General features: G+C 44.1%; 1 protein-coding gene across 2 annotated transcripts in view; it reads right to left on the reverse strand.

Annotated features, from left to right (window-relative positions):
• The window catches only part of paxip1 (PAX interacting protein 1), a 121220-nt gene that overhangs the window by 95114 nt on the left and 3176 nt on the right, over positions 1–22930 (reverse strand). For both annotated transcript variants that reach the window (XM_033044237.1, XM_033044229.1), the window contains exon 2: positions 3478–3612. In XM_033044237.1, the coding sequence (XP_032900128.1) occupies positions 3478–3612 (135 nt within the window). The remainder of the gene's footprint in view (positions 1–3477; positions 3613–22930) is intronic.

Raw genomic sequence — 22930 nt, forward strand, 5'->3', positions numbered from 1 at the left:
TCCCCTTCGTAAATCCATGTTGACTTGGACCGATCCTGTTACTGCTATCCAAATGCGCAGCCATTACATCTTTGATAATCGACTCCAGCATCTTCCCCACCACTGATGTCAGGCTAACTGGTCTATAATTCCCTGCTTTCTCTCCTTAGCTACCCTCCAATCCACAGGAACTGATCCAGAATCTATAGACATTGGAAAATGATTACCAATGCGTCCACGATTTCCAGAGCCACCTCCATCAATACCTTGGGATGCAGACCATCAGGCCCTGGGGATTTATCAGCCTTCAGTCCCATCAGTCTACCCAACACCATTTTCTGACTAATGTGAATTTCCTTCAGTTCCTCCATCATCCTGTTTGTCTCCAGTCTGGCCTTTATGCACATGTATAACCACTTGCATGATTCTCAGTATGCTCTCTGAAACCACTTAGCACTCAGTAATATAAAACCAGTACAAAAATAAAAAAGTCACCATAAATAAACTGCAGCAGTCCCAGAACCCTTCACAAAATTAAATCTGCCCTTCCCTGCCAAACCAACATCCCGTGAATAAATGAATGAATAAATGTATATTTGCAATGTCATATAATGCATAATTTCACCCATGGATAATTATTTTGCTCAGAATTAAACATGACGCTTGAATATGCACACAAGATTCATTTCAATTAAACAGATAGTAAATGTAGATACGATGATAAATAGGAACGGCCCACTGCTGTAAGATTCTACAGTAATCCCACTTCCTTGCTTCCTCATCATTCAAACTCTGCCCTGCTCTTCCCCATCTGGAGCTCACAACCACCAAACGTGACAGGCTGAGCTATGGTCTAATGCTGTAGTTACAAGACCCGAGTCAGTACTGTACCACATAGAAACTGCTCATCCACGATTATGTGCTCTAGTCAATGGAGTAGGACTTCAACCACAACTAAAATCAATATTGTGCTGCAAATTCAATGGGCAAAAATCTTATTTTACCACCCCAAATCACTGTGCCAGTAGGGTCTGATCTGTCTTACTGCATTTTGTACCTCTTCAAATATGCAAAAGACAATTGGAAGATCACTCTCCAGTGTAATGGACAAATGAAAAATCACTATTTTCTATCAGAAAGATCACCAAGCAGTGCATTTCAATGTAAACTAAGTGAAGTCTTATAAAACATTTTTTTTACTTAAGATAGAGGTTAATTCCAATGGTCTTCAGGGATGCTTAGTGTGTTTTCACTGGGGCTTCAAGTACTAACTAACTGCATTCATTAATTGTTGGGAGAGCAGGAGACGATGTAAAGAAACATCATTGAACTCTTCTCCCGTGGTTCAGTGAAGTTTCATTGTCTTTGTGCTCTTGAAGCTAATCTTCCCACAAGAAAAGAATGCAAGTTAAATGTTATAAAAGTTGCCTTTGATTATCCTAAAAGTTGCCTCTGATTAACCTCAGCCTTCAGGACAACAGAATTTCTAAACAGGCTTACACAACATCATTTCAAGAAGGTTACTGACTCAAAATGTCACCTATCCATGTTCTCCAAAGATGCTGCTTGACCCGCTGATTTACTCCGGCATTTTGTAACTTTCCTTACACAACACAAGATTACTTGTTTGGGGACCAAATGTACAGCGACAGACTCAGTGCCACAAAGACACGTGAATATCTAGTCCTCATGCGAGAACAGCTCTAAGACAGAGTGCAAAGAAACACCAAATTGGAAAAGGGCATGAAATGTGAATGGATGTAGAGCACAGTCACCAAGTTATGGCATAGCAGGGCAGATGCGAAGAGTATCAAGACCTTCTCCTACACCTCGTCATAGAGTACAGAAACAGTCCCTTCAATCCGAATGAGTCTATGAGGCTGTGATGTTGCTGCACGATTTTCTTAGTATTTATAACTCGCATTAATTGCACATATTACAATTAATTCAACATCTTGAGCTCATCCAAGCTGACCAAGATGTGTATCCTAGCTCGTATTGTTTTGCCCATGTTTGGCCCATATCCCTCTAAACGTTTCCTATCTATGTTCCTATCCAAATGTCTTTTAAACATTGTAATTATACCCAACTCTACCCCCTATGTATAAAAAGGCTACCACTTGGGTCCCGTTTCACCATAAATCTATGCTCTCTATTTTTAGATTCCCATATCCTGGGGAAAATACTATGATTATGCACCTTACCTACACCACTCATCATTTTATATATCTCTATAAGATCTCTCCTTATTTGCCTATGGTCCAGAGAAAGAAAATCCCGGTCTATCCATTTTTTTAAAAATCTGATGTAAAGTGTCTCTATAGAAAAGATAGAAAACACTACAAAAGCAGCAAAGATTGAAAGCAAAAATGAAATGAAACCCAGTATAAATTAAGCAAATGCAACTATAAAAGCCAACCTATCAAGCGTGGCAGTGGTGGAGCTAATGCCTCACAACGCCATATTGTGCTGCTGCCAGTGCAGAGTATGTTCATCCTGTGATCCAGTGGGTTTTCTCTGGGTGGACACAAAATGCTGGAGTAACTCAGCGGGACAGGCAGCGTCTCTGGAGAGAAGGAATAGGTGATGTTTCGGGTCGAGACTTCTTCAGACCGATGCAAGGGGAGTGGGCGGTACAGAGATAAAATGCAGTCAGAGACGAAGACTGGTAGGAGAACTGGGAAGGGGGAGGGGGGTGGAGAGAGATGGATAGCAAGAGCTACTTGAGTTACAGAAGTCAATGTTCATACCAATAAGCTACCCAAGCAAAATATGAGGTGCTGTTCCTCCAATTGAGCTGGGCCTCACTCTGATTGTGAGGCCCAGGACAGAGAGGTCAGATTGGGAACGGAAGGAGGAGTAAATGTGTTGAGCAACCGGGAGATCAGGTAGGTTTAGACAAACCGAGCGGAGGTGTTCAGCGAAACGATCGCCGAGCCTGCATCATCATGACTAAATGTGGCAGAGTTTTTAATGTCACATTTTTGGTATCCAAAATGGTGGTAAAAGGATGAAAATGTGTCTGTTATAAAAAAAGATTTTGACTTTCCGTCTTGAAGTTATCTAATTTATATCTGTTATTTGTACGGTTTCACATGATGGGTAGATTTTTGTAAAGAACAGTATAATGGTGAAAAAACCTGAATAACAATCTCGTTCCTCAAAATCTCTCCAGGATTGTAAAAATACTCATATCTATCGTACTGCTGCAAGTAATAATTTCATTGTTCCCTTGCAGACACTCTTTGACTCTTGAAGTAAAGGAAATGGAGGGCCAAATGATACCAAATCAAAGTAATATGATACCAAATCAGTTCCTTCTTAACCAAATCAAAGTAAGCTCATTTTCACAATAATTTTGTTTTTACATTTTGGGATAAGTAGGGTTGAGTATTAATTCAGCCAGCAAGCTTGGAGGCCAATAACAAGGACTCATTTAACGGCTTTGAGCTATCTTATTGAGGCAGCAGATTTACAGAGAGACAATACAAAGCTCACCTTAACTACTGGCAGATCAAACACTTCCCGCGCTTCCCCAACTTCAGGGTTGTCACCATCCTCCGCAATGATGTGTGTTGCCAATGCATTATACGAAACCTCTTTTGCCTTTCCAGTCTTCAGGAGCTGAATCACCTAATTCAAAGAAAAGAAAGCTGTAAAAATGCACTGGATGTACAAAATGTGCTTGAATTCTCACAAAGTCTAGGCTGCCAGTGCCCAGAATGAAACCTTGCATACAGATAGAGACACACTTCATTTCCCATGAGCCGAGGATCAATTCATCAAGATAAACCAGGTATTAAACAGCATTGACAAGATTAATCTAATAATTACTTCAAATTCAGTCAACATAGTGGAACTAAAAAGCATGAATTTTAAAAATCATTGGTTAAAATTTTACACAAAGCCAGAAAATATAATCAATGTTTGAAGGTTCAAAGCAGGGCAGCAAAGTAGCCGCATGTTCCGATTTCTGCTGGATTAGAACATCTGACGAGATCACCAATTTTCAAACGGATAGGTTAAGAAAACTTAATATTAAATAACTGGCTTTTGTAGATGGTATGCTATTTAATAACATTATGTTATCCACAAAAATACAGTTAAGACTTTCTCCAAACAACTCACAACCACTGACCAACACAGGCTACAAAATAATTTTTAAAATCATTATTATTGATGCTGAAAATCTGAAATATAAAACAGGAAAATGGTTGAAACCAGTCAGCTGGTCGGGCAGCTTTCATGGGAAAAGGAAAATAGTTATGTTTCAAGTTCAAGTCCCTTTGGCAGAAGGTGGGAAGTGAGAAAACAAAACAGTTGGATACAAGGCATTGGAGGGAATGAGAGCATGACTTTAACAATGAGTAATCATTAAAAGTTCAGAGGAGAGAATAGTATACACCAAACCAGACAGCAACATAATAGCAACTACAAATAGCCTTAAAGTGAGAGGTGGAAAGTTCAAAGGAGATGTGCGGGGCAAGTTTTTTTTGCCCCACACAGAAGATGGCGAGTGCCTTGAACACGCTGCAGGGACTATTGGATAGGCATATGGATAGAATGGAAGAGTAAAGCCCCTGTCCCACTTACATGTCCTTGGCACGCTAATTACGTGACCTCGTCGTCGCGTTGAGGCGCGACGGTCCCGTGAAGGTCGCGCCCACACAGCCGTCTGGAGCGCGTGACGTCATTTGAAGATGGACACAAAATGCAGGAGCAACTCAGCGGGACCGGCAGCATCTCTGGAGAGAAGGAACGGATGATGTTTCCAGTCGAGACCCTTCTTCAGTCTGAAAGAAGGGTCTTGACCCGAAACGTCATCCATTCCATCTCTCCAGAGATGTTGCCGCTCCCGCTGAGTTACTCCTGCATTTTGTGTCTATCTTCAATTTTCTTGGCCCCGCTCTGGGAGTAGAAGTGGGGGCAGGTCCGGATTCGCAACGGCCATGAACCCCAGGCCGAGTTCGGCGATCGTTTGCCTGCTTCTGCTGCTGTTGGAGATGAGACGTTGCGTCGCGCCAGGGTCTTGGGTCTGTCGCACTTTGGCCGTCAGTTACGCGAAAGGCCGGTGGCACGCAAAGATTTCGTTCGGTACAAAATCCCGGAGCGCCGCGCAATACCGCACACAACTCCGTACCCCTCCGCGCTTCTCAGTGGGACCGGCCCCGCGTGGCCACACGATGCCAGTGCGCCTCAATGCGACGACGAGGTTGCGTAATTTGTGTGCCATGGACACGTAAGTGGACAGGGCCTTAAGAGTTACAATGCCCTCCATAATGATTGGGACAAATACCCATCATTTATTTATTTGCCTCTGTACCGCACAATTTGAGATTTGTAATAGAAAAAAATCACAAGTACACATTGTCAGATTTTAATAAAGGCCATTTTTATACATTTTGGTTTCACCATGTTGAAATTACAGCTGTGTTTATACATAATTCCCCCCCCCCCCCCCCCCCCCCCATTTCAGGACACCATAATGTTTGGGACACGTGGCTTCACAGGCGTCTGTAATTGCTCAGATGTGTTTAAATCCAAAATATGGCAGTGATGCAGTTGCTAGAACCATAATCAAAATATAACTGCTGGAGGAAGTAGTTCTAGTGGGTCTACCCATCTTCACATTGTGTTTTTGATTTTTGTTTTTGGACTGAATTCTGTTTTTAATTTGTGTTTCTGTGATGTCTTTATTATTTATTTTATTCTGATTATATGTATATATTTCCTGTTAACCTATGTAAGGTGTCCTTGAGATGTCTGAAAGGCGCCCAATAAATAAAATGTATTATTATTATTATTAGTCACGTCAAGTCACCTTCATTTGTCACATACACATCCAAGATGTACAGTGAAATGAAAGTGGCAATGCTTGCGAGATGTGCAAAACAACAGAACAGAACCAGAACCATTAAAAAAGATACAAAAGTATGTACGCTCTGGTGAGATCAGAGTTTACAGCCCTGGTGGTTTTTGGGAAGAAATTCCTTCTCAGCCTCTCTGTTTTTGCTGCATGACAGCGGAGGCGCTTGCCTGACCGTAGCAGCTGGAACAGTCCGTTGCTGGGGTGGTACGGGTCCTTCATGATCCTGCTGGCTCTGTATCTGCACCTCCTGGTGTATAGGTCCTGCAGGAGTAGTGCCCCTCCTGACTGAGAGTAGCACTACTCTCTGCAGAGCCTTCCTGTCCTGTGCAGAGCTGTTTCCGGTCAGGATGCTTTCTACAACATCAGAATAGAAGGATTGAAGGATCCTCGGTGAGACTCTGAATTTCCTCAGCTGTCTGAGGTGGTAAAGGCACTGCCTTGCCTTTCTCACCAGTGTGGCTGTGTGAGTTGTCCATGTCAGATCCTCTGTGACGTGGACTCCCAGGTATTTAAAGCTGCTCACCCTATCCAGTTGTCCCATTAATCCCCAGTGGCGTGTACGTCCTTGGCTGACGTGCCCTTCTAAAGTCCACAATCAGCTCCTTAGTTTTAGTGACATTCAAGAGGAGGCTGGTGTCCTGACACCAGAGTGCCAGGTCAGCCACCTCCTCCAGGTTGGCCTTCTCATCGTTATTGGAGATCAGACCCACCACTGCGTCATCAGCAAACTTAATGATGGATTTGGAGCTGAACCTGGCCACACAGTCATGTGCGTATAGGGAGTAGATAGATAGATAGATAGATAGCCTTTTATTGTCATTCAGACCGAAGTCTGAACGAAATTGCAGCAGTCATACATACAATAAAAAACAACAATAAACACATATTAACATCCACCACAGTGAGTCCACCCAACACCTCCTCACTGTGATGGAGGCAAAAGTCTTAGGTCTGCAGTCTCTTCCCTCCTCTTCTCCCTCTGCGCTGAGGCGATACCCCCCGGGCGATGTTACAACAGTCCCGCGGCTCAAACACCGCGGCCCGGGGTGGTCGAAGCTGCCGCCCACCAGTCCTGCAGACGCAGCCGCTGGCCTGCGGCCGAACCCCGGACAAAGGCCACCACCGCCAGAACACCGTCCCAGCCACCCTCACGTGAGTATCGTGCCGACTTCAGTACAGTAGGAGGCTGGGGATCCTGTGTTCAGGGTGAGGGGGTTGGATGTATGTCTACCCATCTTGACCACCTGGGGGCCTGGTGGTGAGAAAGTCCATGACCCAGGCACACATGGGAGTGTTCAGTCCCAGTTCCAGCAGCTTATCAGCAAGTCTGGTGGAGACTATCGTGTTGAAGGCTGAACTGAAATCAATGAACAGCATCCTCACATAGCCCCCTTTCTGGTTGTCAAGGTGAGAGAGAGTGGTGTGCAAAACCTGGGGGACCGCATCATCCGTGGATCTGTTTGGACGGGTTGTGAACTGCAGTGGATCCATGGTGCGAGGGAGGAAGGCACAAATGTAGTCCTTGATCAGCCTCTCGAAGCATTTCATGACCACTGAGGTGAGGGCCACCAGTCGGTAGTCATTCAAGCAGACTGGAGAGGCATTCTTAGGCACTGGGACAATAGTGGATCTCTTGAAGCAGGTAGGGACCACGGACTTGGCCAGGGAGAAGTTGAATATTATGATGAATATTGAGCTAGCTGATTAGCACAAGACTTTAGTACTCGCCCAGATATACCATCTGCGCCTACAGCTTTCAAGATCAAGATCAAGATACATTTATTTGTCACATATACCAGTTGGTACAGCGAAATGTGTGGTCACCATACAGCCATAAATATAAAAACACAACACACGATAGACTCCAACATAAAACATCCCCACAGCTGAATCAAAGTTTCCCACTGTGAGGGCAGGCACCAAAGTCAATCCTCTTCCTCTGATGTTCTTGATGTTCACCCGTGGTCGGGGCCTCTCGAGCCCTCCATAGTCGCCGCTACGGGCGGCCCGCTCGCCGGGATGATGGAACTCTGACTTCGGAACGGGAGGACAACCTCAGCGGCTTGGACCTCCGAAACGGCCACTTACTACCGGAGTCCGCAGTTCCCGAAGTCCACGGGCCGCGCTGGGCGGAGATTCACGCTGGAGGCCCTCGGCAAAGGGATCCCAGTACTCCGCTATATTGAAGTCAGCCCGCCCGCGCTGGAAGCTCCATGAACCACAGCTCAGTTGATGCTGCAGGCCCAACACTCCGGAGCTTCAAACGGCAAACCAGGTAGGCATCGCCCCACTCCGCGGTGAATCCAGCGCTGCGCCATCACTGCTGAAGCTCTGGTCCGGTCCCCGGTAGGAAAGGCAGCGAGATGGGGGGGGGGGGGCGCCAGGACGCGACTCGGAGAATAGTCGCATCCTCGCCAGGAAGTGACTGGGAAACGGTTTCCCCCTTACCCTACCCCCCTCCCCCACATAGAAGAACCCTCCAAAGATACTGTTAAGACAAACTAAAATTTAAAAAAGATAGAAAAAACACAGACTGTAGGCAGAGGTTGCCATCAAAGCGGCGCCCCTAGTGGTGACTTTCCTTGTTTTCACATGCGTCAGAGCCCTCCTCACATCATGCTCGGACACCGAGAATGTGAGCACATCCCCAGCGGTGTGCCTCACTCCAGCCTCGCTAGCCAGCGCGCTGACGATGTTGTGCCCTCCTCAAATCGCAATAGAAAGAGTTCAGGTCATCAGCTAAGGAGGCTTTGTCCCAAACATTATGGAGGGCATTGTTTGTGCGGTAGATAAGTGATGGTCTTGGCATCATGCTCGGCTCATACAATGTGAGCTGCAGCAGAGTTCTTGTGCTGTAATGTTCCATGTTCTATGTTAAATTATTCAACATGCTTTTAACTTTAGATAAAACACAGATAAATCAGGGTTGCACCTCCTCTCTCTGGGCACAAATAATCCCCTTTCAATACATCAAAGGGGCTCAGGAAGCTATTCTCAGGATTCCATCCAATATTTAATCTCCAAATCAAGATCACAATATTATTTCATCTTCATCACGAGAGGATTAAGGTTCTCCAAGCCCAATTCATATTTTGTGAAATTATCCCAGTGCAACACAACTAAAACTACCTCCAATAAAGACAAAATGTCTTCCATAATTCTGGAAAGAGAAATATAAGACAAGAATGTGTTGGGTGGCATATATCCGAAACCGGTATTACAGTTGATAATGAAGTTATCAATGGGCTCACCACCTGTGCAGAGAAATGATCAATGGAACTCAATCCATGGAAGTGCAAGATAAACCATTTGGAGAAGGCAAGAGAGGACATGAGAAAGGCAAGAAAATAAAATGTGGAGTCCAGAGGAATCTCAGACTGCTTGCCCACAAGCCATTCTTCTTCTTGCGTATGGCGTGCACAGCCTACAGGACAACTTGTTCTATTTGATCTTAATTGATTGTGCACGCTGGGTTGATTGCATTCGTAGAAACAGGGCTGACCACGTGAAGGTTGCAATCTTCACCCCGCCCACAAGCCCCAAGTTTGAAGATGGGCAATATGGAAGATGTTTGCTTTTATTAGCCAAGGCATAAGTAAAACACAAAGTCATGAAATCATTGTAACAGCAGTTTCTTCAGCAACAGCTCAGAAGATGAATTACTCGTCTCGAGTTTTGAGGTGGTTAATGAAGCCAATGTGGGAGCTCCAGAGACTACCACAGGAATTCTCTGAGGTGGAGCATTCTTTTGCCACTCAAAGGGTTTCTGTGCATTCTGAGTACATGGAATCGAGGTCCTCCAACACCATCCAGAATGCTCCTTCATCACTTTGCATGATGCAAGAATGCTGCAATTCTTCAAGGAGGTTTTAAGCATACCTTGAATCTTTCTATCTATTTAATCATCTTTTCCCCTGACACAGCCCAAAATAGAATGCCAGTTTCCGTAAGTGTGTACAAATCTTAGTCACCACAGTTTAGGAAGTAATAGCACAAGAAGATGTGGAGTAATTTGCATAGCTCTTGCTAGAATTGAAGAATTGTATTTATAAAGAATTGTCTCAGCTGTTTTCATTTAATTGGAAATAAGGAAGCTGATGTAACAGAGATAAACAAAATCGAGTGGTTTGGCCAGGCAGACAGGGAATCAGGAGGCAGTGATTTGGTTAATTACAATTAGAAGGAATTTGAGAAGAAAATTCACTCGATATGCAACAGGGTCTGAAACTAACTGGCTGAAACCCACAGCACATTAAAAAAGTAGCTCATGAATTCTTGAAAAGTTATAACTTCCAGAGCTGCAATCAGGCAGCATGGACACTATGAACCCAATGGCCTCCTTTTGAAATTTTTATTATCTCACAGCTTGCTCTCAGTTGAATGCTGTTGTGCAATTTTCAGTTCAGTTCCGGGAAGCCCAGCACTATCATAACATAGTGAGGGCATTTGGGACCCAACAACAGCAGGCTCAACAAATTTAAGAATTCTGCGAGAATTGAGGATAGAATAGACCAAATCTCCATGAAGGAAAACAAATAACGAAAGATTAGATAACTTGAAAGGAACTGCAAAGTTTTAAAATCAATGAAAATAATTTACCATTTGTAAATCTTTCACCCTGGGTTAGAGAGATTGAATCGACAACTTTAACATTTATCATGCCAATATAAGGATATTTATGCAGTTCCCTTTTCTCCCAGGAGATTGTGAGCACATCCTGATTTTTTCCCGCTGTCTCCACACATGACAAGAGCTTGGAACAGTATTTTGTCCAGGAAGATTTGTGAAGACAACAGTGATGGTATTTTTCCAGGTTCTTGAGTTGCCTTCTATAGATAGTCCAATTCTCAAACATTTAGGAAGCCAAGAGTTACTGCTTCTTAATAGACTTTATACTCTTTTCCTGAACTAATCAAAGCCTGCACTTGCATATTTATTATCATTGATGCCTGACTTGAGATATGGTGCATTTTTACCAGGATCCCAGCACGAGCCTTTATTGTCAGAGGACAATGTTGTACAACATAAACTAGTTCATACAGGATATTTGTTTCACATGAATAAACAAGGCCTACTCTCATGACATTCCAAATCATTGAGTTGATAATGAATAGGAACTCATGCGTCTTCTCAAAACCCATAATACTGGAGTGGACGCGTGTCATCTTAATATGATAGGGCTGCCTAAGAAGACAACTTATGCTGCTAAGTACCAGCTGAAACTTTCAGCAGATGAGATAATTCACAAGTCTGGCAAATCCTAAAAAAAGAGAGCAAGCTGGCATTTTTTGATACTAATTGACTAGTAATAGAACACACTATTAAAAAGCATACATCTCAAAATGCAGATATTTTGCCGAAGATGTAAAATAACATCTGATTAAAAGTAAAAAAAGCTAGAAATGCCGTTTAGGCAGACCCACATAGGGAGAAAGAGTTCAAAGTTGACAAACTTTTATTGGAACCTAAAATATTAACAATGTTTCTCTCCCCACAGCTGCTGCCCAACCTGAGAAATATTTCCAGCATTATGTTTTCAGTTCATTATTTTTCAATGTAACATAATTGTTTTAGATTAACAAAGTAACCACTTAAAACAGTAGGCAGGAAAAGAGTTTACAACAGGCCATTCCCGATTAACAAACAGATTCCATTTTTATGGACATCCATAAGACAATTTTGTCCAGAAGTTGGAAAATACACGAAACAAAATCACTTGAAATGGTAATATCTCCACAGTATTGTATTAAATGACATCAAATGCATACATAAGGCAGTACTATGGTGCAGCTGGTAAAGCTGTTGTCTCACAGCACCAGAGACCAGTGTTTTATCTTGACCTCAGGTGCTGTCTGTATGGAGTTTGCACGTCCCCTGTGACAGCGTGGGTTTCATCTGGGTATTCCAGTTTCCTCACACATCGCAAACGGTCTGTAGGTTAATTGACCTATGTAAATTACCCCTAGTATGTAGGAAAATAGTGCCCTCCATTATGTTTGGGACAAAGACCCATCATTTATTTATTTGCCTCTGTACTCCACAATTTGAGATTTGTAATAGAAAAAAAATCACATGTTTAAAGTGCACGTTTTCAGATTTTATTAAAGGCCATTTTTACACATTTCAGGGCACCATAATGTTTGGGACACATGGCTTCACAGGCACTTGTAATTGCTCAGGTATGTTTAATTGCCTCCTTAACACAGGCATAAGAGAGCTCTCATCATCTAGTCTTTCCTCCAGTCTTTGGAAATGTTTATTGCTGTTTATCAACATGAGGACGAAAGTTGTGCCAAAGTCAACAAAGCCATTTTGAGACTGAGAAACAAGCATAAAACTGTTAGAGACATCAGCCAAACCTTAGACTTACCAAAATCAACTGTTTGGAACATCATTAAGAAGAAAGAGAGCTCTGGAGAACTTACTAATCGCAAAGGGACTGGCAGGCCAAGGAAGACCTCCACAGCTGATGACAGAAGAATTCTCTCTATAATAAAGAAAATCCCCAAACACATGTCCGACAGATCAGAAACACTCTTCAGGAGTCAGGTGTGGATTTGTCTATGACCACTGTCCGCAGAGACTTTATGAACCGAAATATAGAGGTTGCACTGCAAGATGCAAACCACTGGTTAGCTGCAAAAATAGGATGGCCAGTTGATAGTTTGCCAAGAAGTACTTAAAAGAACAACCACAGTTCTGGAAAAAGGTCTTGCGGACAGATGAGACAAAGATTAACATATATCAGAGTTATGGCAAGAGCAAAGTATGGAGGAGAGAAGGAACTGCCCAAGATCCAAAGCATACCACCTCACATGTGAAACACGGTGGTGGGGGTGTTATGGCCTGGGCATGTATGGCTGCTGAAGGTTCTGGCTCACTTATCTTCATTGATGATACAACTGCTGATGGTAGTAGCATTATGAATTCTGAAGTGTATAGACACATCCTATCTACTCAAGTTCAACCAAATGCCTCAAAACTCATTGGCGGGCATTTCATTCTACAGCAAGACAATTATCCCAAACATACTGCTAAAGCACCAAAAGAGTTTTTCAAAGCTAGGAAATAGTCAATTCTTGAGTGGCCAAGTCAATCACCCGATCTGAACCAAATTGAGAAAACTGAAGGGACTAGCCCCCAAAACAAGCATAAGCTTAAGATGCTGCAATTCAGGCCTGGCAGAGAATCACCAGAGAAGACACCCAGCAACTGGTGATGTCCATGAATCGCAGACTTCAAGCAGTCATTGCATGCAAAGGATATGCAACAAAATACTAAACATGACTACTTTCATTTACATAACACATTGCTGTGTCCCAAACATTATGGTGCCCTGAAATGGGGGGGGGGGGGGGGGGGGGGGGGGGGGGGGGGGGGAGAAACTATGTATAAACACTGCTGTAATTTCTACATGGTGAAACCAAAATGTATAAAAACGGAATGTAGACACACAATGTGCACTTTAACCACATGTGATTTTTTTTCTATTACAAATCTCAAATTGTGGAGTACAGAGGCAAATAAATAAATGGAGGGCACTGGGTAACATAGAACTAGTATGAATGTGTGATCAAAGGTCGGGGTGGACTTAGTAGGCCAAAGGGCCTGTTTCCATGACGTGTTCCTAAACATACAAGCCTGATGAGAAGCAAAAAACATTACTAAAATACGTGAGAGAAAGCTAATTTTTCAATTTGTAGAAACAAACCCATGCACGTGTGTCTGACTAGATGCTAATTAATATTATGGGACAGTCATATATAAGGATGTCCATAAAGTGGGTATTCAAAACCAGGGACAAATGAGTGGTTAGAAATCCATTATTGATATATTTACCTGCAAAAACTACTTCCTCCAGCAGATGTTTTGATTATGATTCTAGCAACTTCATCACCACTGCTCTGTTGGTGATGCCATATTTTGGATTAGATTAAACAATGACCAAACTACCATCTCAATTGATGGTCAAACACCCTACGGGGTAATTTTGAAAAATAGCAGGGTTTTTTTTTAGTTTTTTTTATTTAACATGTTTTGGACAACATCCATGACGCAATCAACATACAAAAACAGATTATCACACCAATTATTACCAATAGTATGAGCTTATTGTGCTTCCAAATTGAAAAATGATACGACTAGTGAAGTGCTTGGCTATTCTCCCAACGTTGCAATAAAAATGAGACATTGTCATTACAATCTTCCAATTTCTGGCAGCACTTTTTATAGTGAAAAACTTTGTTTTGCATGCTATTCAAACAGATCAGATACACTATACATAAATACATGTCAAACTCAAGTACAATAGATAAAGCAATGGGGAAGATACAGAGTTGAGAATATAGTTCTCAGCAAATTAGTGCAACAGTTCCATAGACAAAGCCTATTGTTCACAATGGGGTAGAGGTGAATCGGATAAAAATATAACTTATGCGAGGACCATTCAAAATGAATGAATGAATGCTTTATTGTTACACGTGACAAGTCACAGTGAAAATTGCTTGCATTGAACAGGTTGGGGGAGTGGGTAGATGCAGATAATAATAATAATATCTTTTATTGTCATTGCACGTCAGTGCAACGAGATTTAGTGTGCAGCTCCACTGATGTACAAGAAAGGTAAATAAATACAATACATAAATAAGCAAGCTGAATTGATTGACGTGACCATCTGAGGGAGACTGTCCAAAGAGGGTGGGTGGGGGGGCACTCATTTGGGCCGGTTCAGAGCCGCTATAGCTCTTGGGATAAAACTGTTCCTGAATCTGGAGGTTCGGGCGTAGAAGGCCTTGTAACGTCTGCCAGAGGGAAGTAGTTGAAACAGACCGTGACAGGGGTGTGATGAGTTCTTATGGATGCTGAGGGCCTGCCTGAGGCACCGCGTGTGGTAGATGCCCTCCAAAGCTGGTAGCTCTGTCCCGATGATCCGCTGCGCTCTGTTGACGACGCGCTGAAGAGCTCTCCTCTCCGTCTCCGTGCAGCTGAGATACCACACAGAAATGCCATGCGTTAGTATGCTCTCTGTGGTGCAGCGGTAGAACGTTGTCAGCAGCTGTTGGGGCAGACCAGTCTTTTTTAATGTCCTCAGGAAGAACAGTCGTTGCTGTGCCTTCTTGACCAGCGCAGTGGTGTTTGTGGACCATGTGAGGTCTTCTGAAATGTGAGTGCCCAGAAACTTAAAGCTGGACACTCTCTCCACACTTTCCCCGTAACTGGAGATTGGGGAATGTTCTCCAGTATGGGACCTCCTGAAGTCAATAATCAGCTCCTTGGTCTTGGAGGTGTTTAGTGCCAAGTTGTTATTGGCGCACCAGTCCGCCAGGTTCTGCACCTCCGCTCTGTAGTTTGTTTCATCACCGTTGGTGATCAGCCCAATCACTGTTGTGTCGTCTGCAAACTTCACGATGGTGTTGGTGTCGAATGTAGGGACACAGTCGTGAGTGAAGAGGGAGTAGAGCATGGGGCTTAGTACACACCCCTGTGGTGTGCCGGTGCTCAGGGTGATAGTGGGGGACAGGTGCGGGCCCAGTCTCACTGCCTGCGGTCGCTCCGTGAGAAAGTTCAGGATCCAATCGCATATCGGTAAGCTGAGGCCTAGCTGGTGGAGTTTGGTGCTGAGCTTGGTGGGGATGACCGTATTGAATGCAGAGCTATAGTCAATGAAGAGCATCCTCACATACGTGCCCCGTCTGTCCAGGTGAGTCAGGACAGTGTGAAGGGCCAGAGAGATGGCATCCTCTGTCCATCTATTTGCCCTGTATGCAAATTGATGGGATGAAGTTTAATGCAGATAAATGTGAGGTTATCCACGTTGGTAGCAAAAACAGGAAGGCAGATTACTATCTAAATGGCGTCAAGTTGGGAAAAGGGGAAGTACAACGGGATCTGGGGGTCCTTGTACATCAGTCTATGACAGTAAGCATGCAGGTACAGCAGGCAGTGAAGAAAGTGAATGGCATGGTGGCCTTTATAACAAGAGGAATCGAATATAGGAGCAAAGAGGTCCTTCTGCAGTTGCACAGAGCCCTAGTGAGACCACACCTGGAGTATTGTGTGCAGTTTTGGTCCCCTAATTTGAGGAAGAACATTCATGCTATTGAGGGAGTGCAGCGTAGGTTAACAAGGTTAATTCCCGGGATAGTGGGACTGTCATATGCTGAGAGAATGGAGCGGCTGGGCTGTACACTCTGGAGTTTAGAAGGATGAGGGGATATCTCATTGAAACATATAAGATTGTTAAGGGTTTGGACACGCTAGAGGCAGGAAACATGTTCCCGATGTTGGAGGAGTCCAGAACCAGGGGCCACCAGTTTAAGAATAAGGAGTAAGCCATTTACAACGGAGACGAGGAAACATTTTTTCCCCAGAGTGGTGAGTTTTTGGAATTCTCTGCCTCAAGAGGGCAGTGGAGGCAGGTTCTCTGGAGGCTTTCAAGAGAGAGCTAAATAGGGCTCTTAAAAATAGCAGAGTCAGAGGATATGGGGAGAAGACAGGAAAGGGGTTCTGATTGGGGATGCTCTGCCATGATCACATTGAATGGCGGTACTGGCTCAAAGGGCCGAATGGCCTACTCCTGCACCTATTGTCTATTGGTATGCAAGTCGCCACATAAGGGCGCTGACAAAGTTACAAAGTATATACAGTATCCGCGCCAGGGCCCCCTTTATTCTCCCCCACCCCCTCCACGCCTTGTCCCCATTGTCCATTGTTCATGCCCCTCCCCCACCCGCCCACCAGCGTCGCCAACACTCCACATGGTCCGTTCTCGTCCACCGGCACTACCTGGTCCTCTCCGGACGCCTCCATAGACCACAGCTGCATGGTTCCGTCGACTCGCAGAGTACAACCTCAGCCTTTGGCTCCGCCAACACCAACCAGCGGGGGCTCCTGCCTCGCCAACTCTGCCAGCCGCAGGCTCCGGCCTCGACAACTCTGCCGGCACTGACCCGCGGGGGGCTTTGGCCTCGCCAACTCCGCCAGCTTCGGTGGCTCCAGCCTCGCTGACTCCACTGGCCGCAAGCTTTGACCCACGGGGGCTCCGGCCTCGGCTACTCTGCGGCTCACAGGGAGGAGTCTGCCATAGCAGCTCAAAAGCCTGATAACAAAAGAGAAGAAGCTGTTCCCCAGTCTGGTGGTGCACACCTTTAAGCTTCAGTACTTTCAGCCAGACGGGAGCAGGGGGAGGTAGAAATAAAGTGGAACAAGTCTTTGCTGAAGTTGGTTGCTTTTCCAAGGCAACGCTAAGTATAGATGGAGTCAATGAGAGCTTTACTTTCGAGGCATCACATAAATAAATCCGTAATGCATATTCATGCTTGTCTGGGATGCAATCCGTTTCGGCAACTAGTGGCTAATCTGAGCCAAGCTCTGTCAATCTTCAGTAATAATGCAACGATAAACAATATGCTAAATATTTAACTGAGTTAAAAGACAATCACCAGCTTGATTATCAGTGCTTCTCCCCCACATCTTTTATTCATATGCAGAGAAAGCTAGATAAGCATAAGAGAGAAAAAGGACTGGTGGGAGGACCCATCGGAAGCATGGAACCCAATGGCCTGTTTGTGCCATTGATTTTGATGCAACTCGATGTTGTTCTGAACTGTGTCAGGTGTGCAGGTTGCAGAAGCTGATCCAACTATCAGCTGGATATTTCTCAAGCAACTCAGCAGATCAGGCAGCAACTGTGAAAGGAATGGAATGGACAGACCCTCAGGTCAGGACCCTTCTTCAAACTGATGGCATGGAGGTGGGGTGGAGGTGGAGGTGGAAAAAGCTGGAAGAGATGGGGTCAGGGCAAAGCCTGGTAATTGAAGGTGGGTACAGGTGAGAGGGAGTGATTAACAGTTGGGTAGAGTAGTAGTTAATGTCTAGTGGTTAAAAGGATATGGGGGAAAAAAGTGAAATGTAAAGCCAAAGGTATAAGGGTGGAAGAGGTCTTGGAGGGTATAAAAGGGAGATAAAAAGAAGATATGGGATTGGGGGGGGGGGGGTAGATGATGAGCGTATGGAGAGGAACGGAACAGGGTGACAGGGTGGTGGAGAAATATGTGCATACCGGTTGGGAGGGCAAGAGATAGAGGGCTGGGGGTGGGTATCACTTGAAATTGGAGAAATCAATGTTCATACCATTGGGCTGAGAGCTAGCCATGCAGAATATGAAGTTCTGTTCTTCCACTTTGTATGGCCCCAGTCTGACAATGGAGGAGTTCCAGCAACCAAGAGTTCAATCAATAGTTATTTATTTTGTCGCATATGCAACTGCACAGTTAAATTCATTTTACATATATTACACATGGGTGCCGCCTTTTTTGCCGCTATTATTCACAGTTCAAAGTCCAGTTGGCCTGCGTGCTCGATGTACTGGAGCAGTGCCCGTGAACAACGCAGCTCTCTTTGTGCGGCCATCTTTATGTCTCAGGGACACCTCCTGCAGCCTACTTGATGGTGCTCGAGGTATTAACCCAGTTCATCCCCCCACTGGCCCTTGCTCCTCGTGTCCGACTTCTCCACCTCCCTCCCATTTATGTCGTTGGCCAAGCCTTCCGGCAGGTTCCCGGTCCCACCGAGCACATGGGCACGGTCCTGCCAACCGTGAGCCTTCAGGTGAACTCCGACGAGCCTTCGGCGGGTTCCCGGTCCCATCAGAGACAGTGCCGAACAAGCTGGGCCTACTAGACAGTTCCACCTCAGAGGTTGGTCAGCGATGGGCGTCCCGGCCGAGTTCCAGCAGGCTTTGTCGTTCAGAGTGCAAGTGTTCAGCGAAACTCTTGCCGTGAACACCAAATGCAATAGATGAGGTTGGAAGAGGTGCACGTGCACCTTTAAATAGTCATGTTGAATCAACTCAATTTAACAGTCTTTCATCAAACTTGCAATAAAGACACAATTTGGCATTAACAGCACTCAAAACATCTAATCTAAGACTTTTCAATTAGGTTCCATGCTTTGCACAAAAGTAATGTGCATATTTTACGATGGCTCAAATGTTTACCGTTTCAAGTAGACTTGCAGTAAAATACCAGCCTTAATCCAGGTTTATGGCACACGGAATATTCTGAAATGTCCAACCCGTTTACTCTGAAATGTCTAATTAAACAGTCACGTGCCTACCTAAAATCGTATTATTAGTTCAAGCCTTGCTTTTAGCCAAAAATCTAGAATTTATCAACTAGTTATGCAGTAAATCACAAACAGGAAACAAGTTTCATGTATATTAACTTTGGAACTGCAGTCGCAGAAACAGGCACAATTTGTAACCTCTTATGTCTACTGTATTTTAGACATTCCCATTTTAGAAAGAATTGACAAATGTTTAAAAACATAAGGTCTGAAAATTGCAGATGGCAAAGTGATTAAACAGATGAAGTGAAATAATTCTTATTACCAAATATATGGTTAGGTGATCACTAAAGTCATACATGAAGTTTGCTCATGTGTGACTCGTTATTTCCAATCTTAGCAAAGGCCTCCCTTTCTCCACTCTTTGTAAACATCCAAACATGAGCTGCCAGTGCTCTGACCTGCATTATTCCATTTGCCCTAAATGAGCCTGATATATCCTTGTTTTCAAATTCGCCCATGCATAATTCCACTCCCCTCCATTCTACTGAGGAATAAGCACTCATCGAATTTTGGCCATTTGATCATTATTGAATTAAATTCCACACTGTTGTGATGCTAAAATTCTGGATTTCGCTCCCTGAAACCCTCCTCCAACATATTTTACTTTCTCCAAGATGTTCCTTAATACCAACTTCTGATTTTATTTCTCGCCGAACATCTTCAATTCAATTCAATTCAATTCAATTCAATTTATTGTCATTTGGACCCCTTGAGGTCCAAACGAAATGTCGTTTCTGCAGCCATACATTACAAACAAATAGACCCAAGACACAACATAATTTACATAAACATCCATCACATCGCTGTGATGGAAGGCCAAAAAAACGTATCTCTCCACTGCACTCTCCCCCCCGATGTCAGAGTCAAAGTCAAAGTCAAAGCCCCTGGCGGGCGATGGCGAATTGTCCCGCAGCCATTAAAGCCACGCCGGGTGATGCAAGGCCGCACACCGGGTCTTGGCGCAGCCCCCGGCGCGCGCTCGCAGTCCCGCAGCCATTCCAAGCCGCGCGGGGCGGTGCTGTAAGGCCCCGCTCAGGTGCTCTTCAACCCCGCAACTCGGGCGGGAGAAGTCGCCGTTGCGGAAGCCCTGAAAAGCGGGCTCCCGGTGCCGCCCGCCAGACCCGCAGTTGCAGCCACCGAATCTCCGGGGGTCGTGCTGCAGCAGCGTCCACCACAGCTCCACCCGCTCTGTACTCGGCCAGCTCCGCGACGGTGAGGTGAGTAGTCGGCACCACAGCCCCCGGTCTTCCTGTTGGAGGCCGCTCCTCGTTGCAGCCCCAACGACAACGGAGACCCGACAAAGAAAAGGTCGGGTCTCCCGTGCAGGGAGAGATTTAAAAGTTACCCCCACCCCCCCACACACATACCCCAACAAAAATAACAAAAACTACATAAAAACATAAGACATAAAATAATAAAAACGCAGACGGACTGCAGAGGCCGCTGCTGACGAGAGTCAGCAGCACAATCTTCTAGTCAGTTGGTGTCCTTGTTTGATAAATGATTGGCTTTATTAATTGCTCTATGCATACAAGTATTAGAACATAGTACAGCATAAGACCAGCCCTTTTGGCATGTACAGACTACCCTCCTTATTACAGAGCTCTTTGTAACTGATAAATAGCAGGCAGAATCTGTTGTAACTGAAGCATCCATTCACAACACAACAAGCTCACCCATCATCTACATAGGGTAAATGAATTTACAGTATGTAAACTTTCTTCTATTTATTTACAATGCTTGTAAATAAGTGGAAGTATTGCATATTATGTATTTTGTACCCTTTCCTGTTTATTGTTTAGTTTAGTTTAGAGATAAAGCGTGGGAACAGGCCCTTCGGCCCATTGAGTTCGCACCAACCAGCGATCTCCACACATTAACACTATCGCACACGCACAGGCACAATTTACAATTATACCAAGCCAATGAACCTACAAAGTTGTACAACTTGAGTGTGAGACAAAACCGGAGCACCCGGAGAAACCCATGCAGGTCAGGGGGAAAATGTACAAACTCCGTACAGACAGCACCCGTGGTCAGGATCAAACCTGGGTCTCTGGCGCTGTAAGGCAGCAACTCCACCGCTGCACCACCGTGCTGCCCTAATGTGTGTCTTGTTTAGTGTATGGCTGTTTTTCTAATCTTTACCTCCCCATACTTGATTATTGCAGGCGATCGGCATTATCCAGCACCATTCCCCCTCCCCCATGGTCAGTTATAACAAGGGTTATCTGTATTGTCTGCACTGAACGTTAAGCCAATTGAAACTAATTCCATCTGCCTGCACCTGGTCCAAATCCCTCTATTCCGTGCCTGTTCACGTGTCTGTCCGAATGCCTCTTAAATGTTGCTCTCATATCAGCTTCTACCACTTCCCCTTGCAAGGCATTCCAGGCACTGTGTAAAACACTTTCCCTCTCTCACCTTAAACCCATGCCCTCCAGTTTTACACATTTCCACCCTGGGGAAAAAACTATTATTATACGTCTCATACTTCACCCAGTTGCCCCTTTATCTCCGACATTCCAGCAAAAACACACCCAAACCTAGGTAACATTCAGGTAAACATCTCATGCACCCTTTCCCAAGCCTCCACATCCTTCATACAATGTGGCAACCAAAACAGCACATAATACTCCAAAAGAGTTAATTTTTCAGGACAATGGGAGTTCATGGACCTGAAATGGTAACTGCTATCACACTCCACAAATGCTGTGCCATTTGTTCAATATTTCCAGCATTTTCAGCTTTTGTTTCAAATTTACAGCATTTGCTGTTTTTGAAAAATATGCTCCTTGTTGAAAAACAGAATCCAGATGCAAACAGATAAAACCTTGCATAACGTAGGTTTTTTTCGTAATCCAACACTAAAAGCAGAAGTGGAAGTATATTCCATAGTCGTGCAAAAAAAATACCAATTGCATTTCACATGATAACTTCACAATTCAACACTCAACACAGGGGTATACAACTCCAAGATTGAAATGTTTCCAAGGATGCTGCAAGGCCAAACTGAAATGATAAACTTCATATCTACCCCCCTCAGAAGCAGCCAGATCTAATGAGTTTTTCCAACATTCAATTATCTCAGAATTCCATAACTGAGAATATTTAATTTCAAACTCATTACATAATCACATAATTATGGATCATTTCCAATTCCAATTCCATCAAAAAGGCAGATAGTTAAAGCGTTTGACAAACTCATAAGCAAGCAGTAATTCTAACATTCTACATGAATAATCATAGTTTTCACTTCTGATTAAAGCAAATCTAAAAGATCACAGAAAAGGCTAAATGCAGGAATAAATGCACAGTCTTTTACCCAGAGTAGAGGAATCAAGAACCATAGGTTTAATATGAGAGGAAAGATAACAGGAACACGAGGGGCAAATTTTTTTAGACAAATGGTGGTGGGTGTATGGAACGAGCTGGTGGAGGATGTATGAGCCAGATACTATCACAATGTTTAAGAAACATTTGGACAGGTACATGGATTTGATAGGTTTAGAAGGATATGGGCCAAACACAGGCAGGTGGAGCTAGTGTAGATAGGGCATGTTGGTCAGAGTGGGAAAATTGGGCTAAAGGGCATTTCTGCACTGTATGGCTGTATGACATCCAAAAGGCAAGATCCAAATATTTCTTCCACTAATTTCAGCAGTAAAAATTGTCATGAGAAGCCCATTTCAAAAAGCATAACTGAATCTTCAAGTGTTTGGATAGTGAATGGAGATGAAAAAGGTATCAACATGAAAAAATAGCTTTGCTCTCCACTGCCATTTCCTGAACTGCTGAGTATTTCCAGAAATTTGTTTGTAGTTCCAACCTTTGCAATTTTTTGTTTCATGATTACAAATCAGTCTGAACTGCATTTCGTTGTCTCTGTACTGTACACTGACAATGACAATTAAAATTGAATCTGAATCGGAATCTGAACAATGGCCATCTGTC

The sequence above is a fragment of the Amblyraja radiata genome, chromosome 2 (assembly GCF_010909765.2).
Source record: "Amblyraja radiata isolate CabotCenter1 chromosome 2, sAmbRad1.1.pri, whole genome shotgun sequence".
NCBI classification, from domain to species: domain Eukaryota; kingdom Metazoa; phylum Chordata; class Chondrichthyes; order Rajiformes; family Rajidae; genus Amblyraja; species Amblyraja radiata.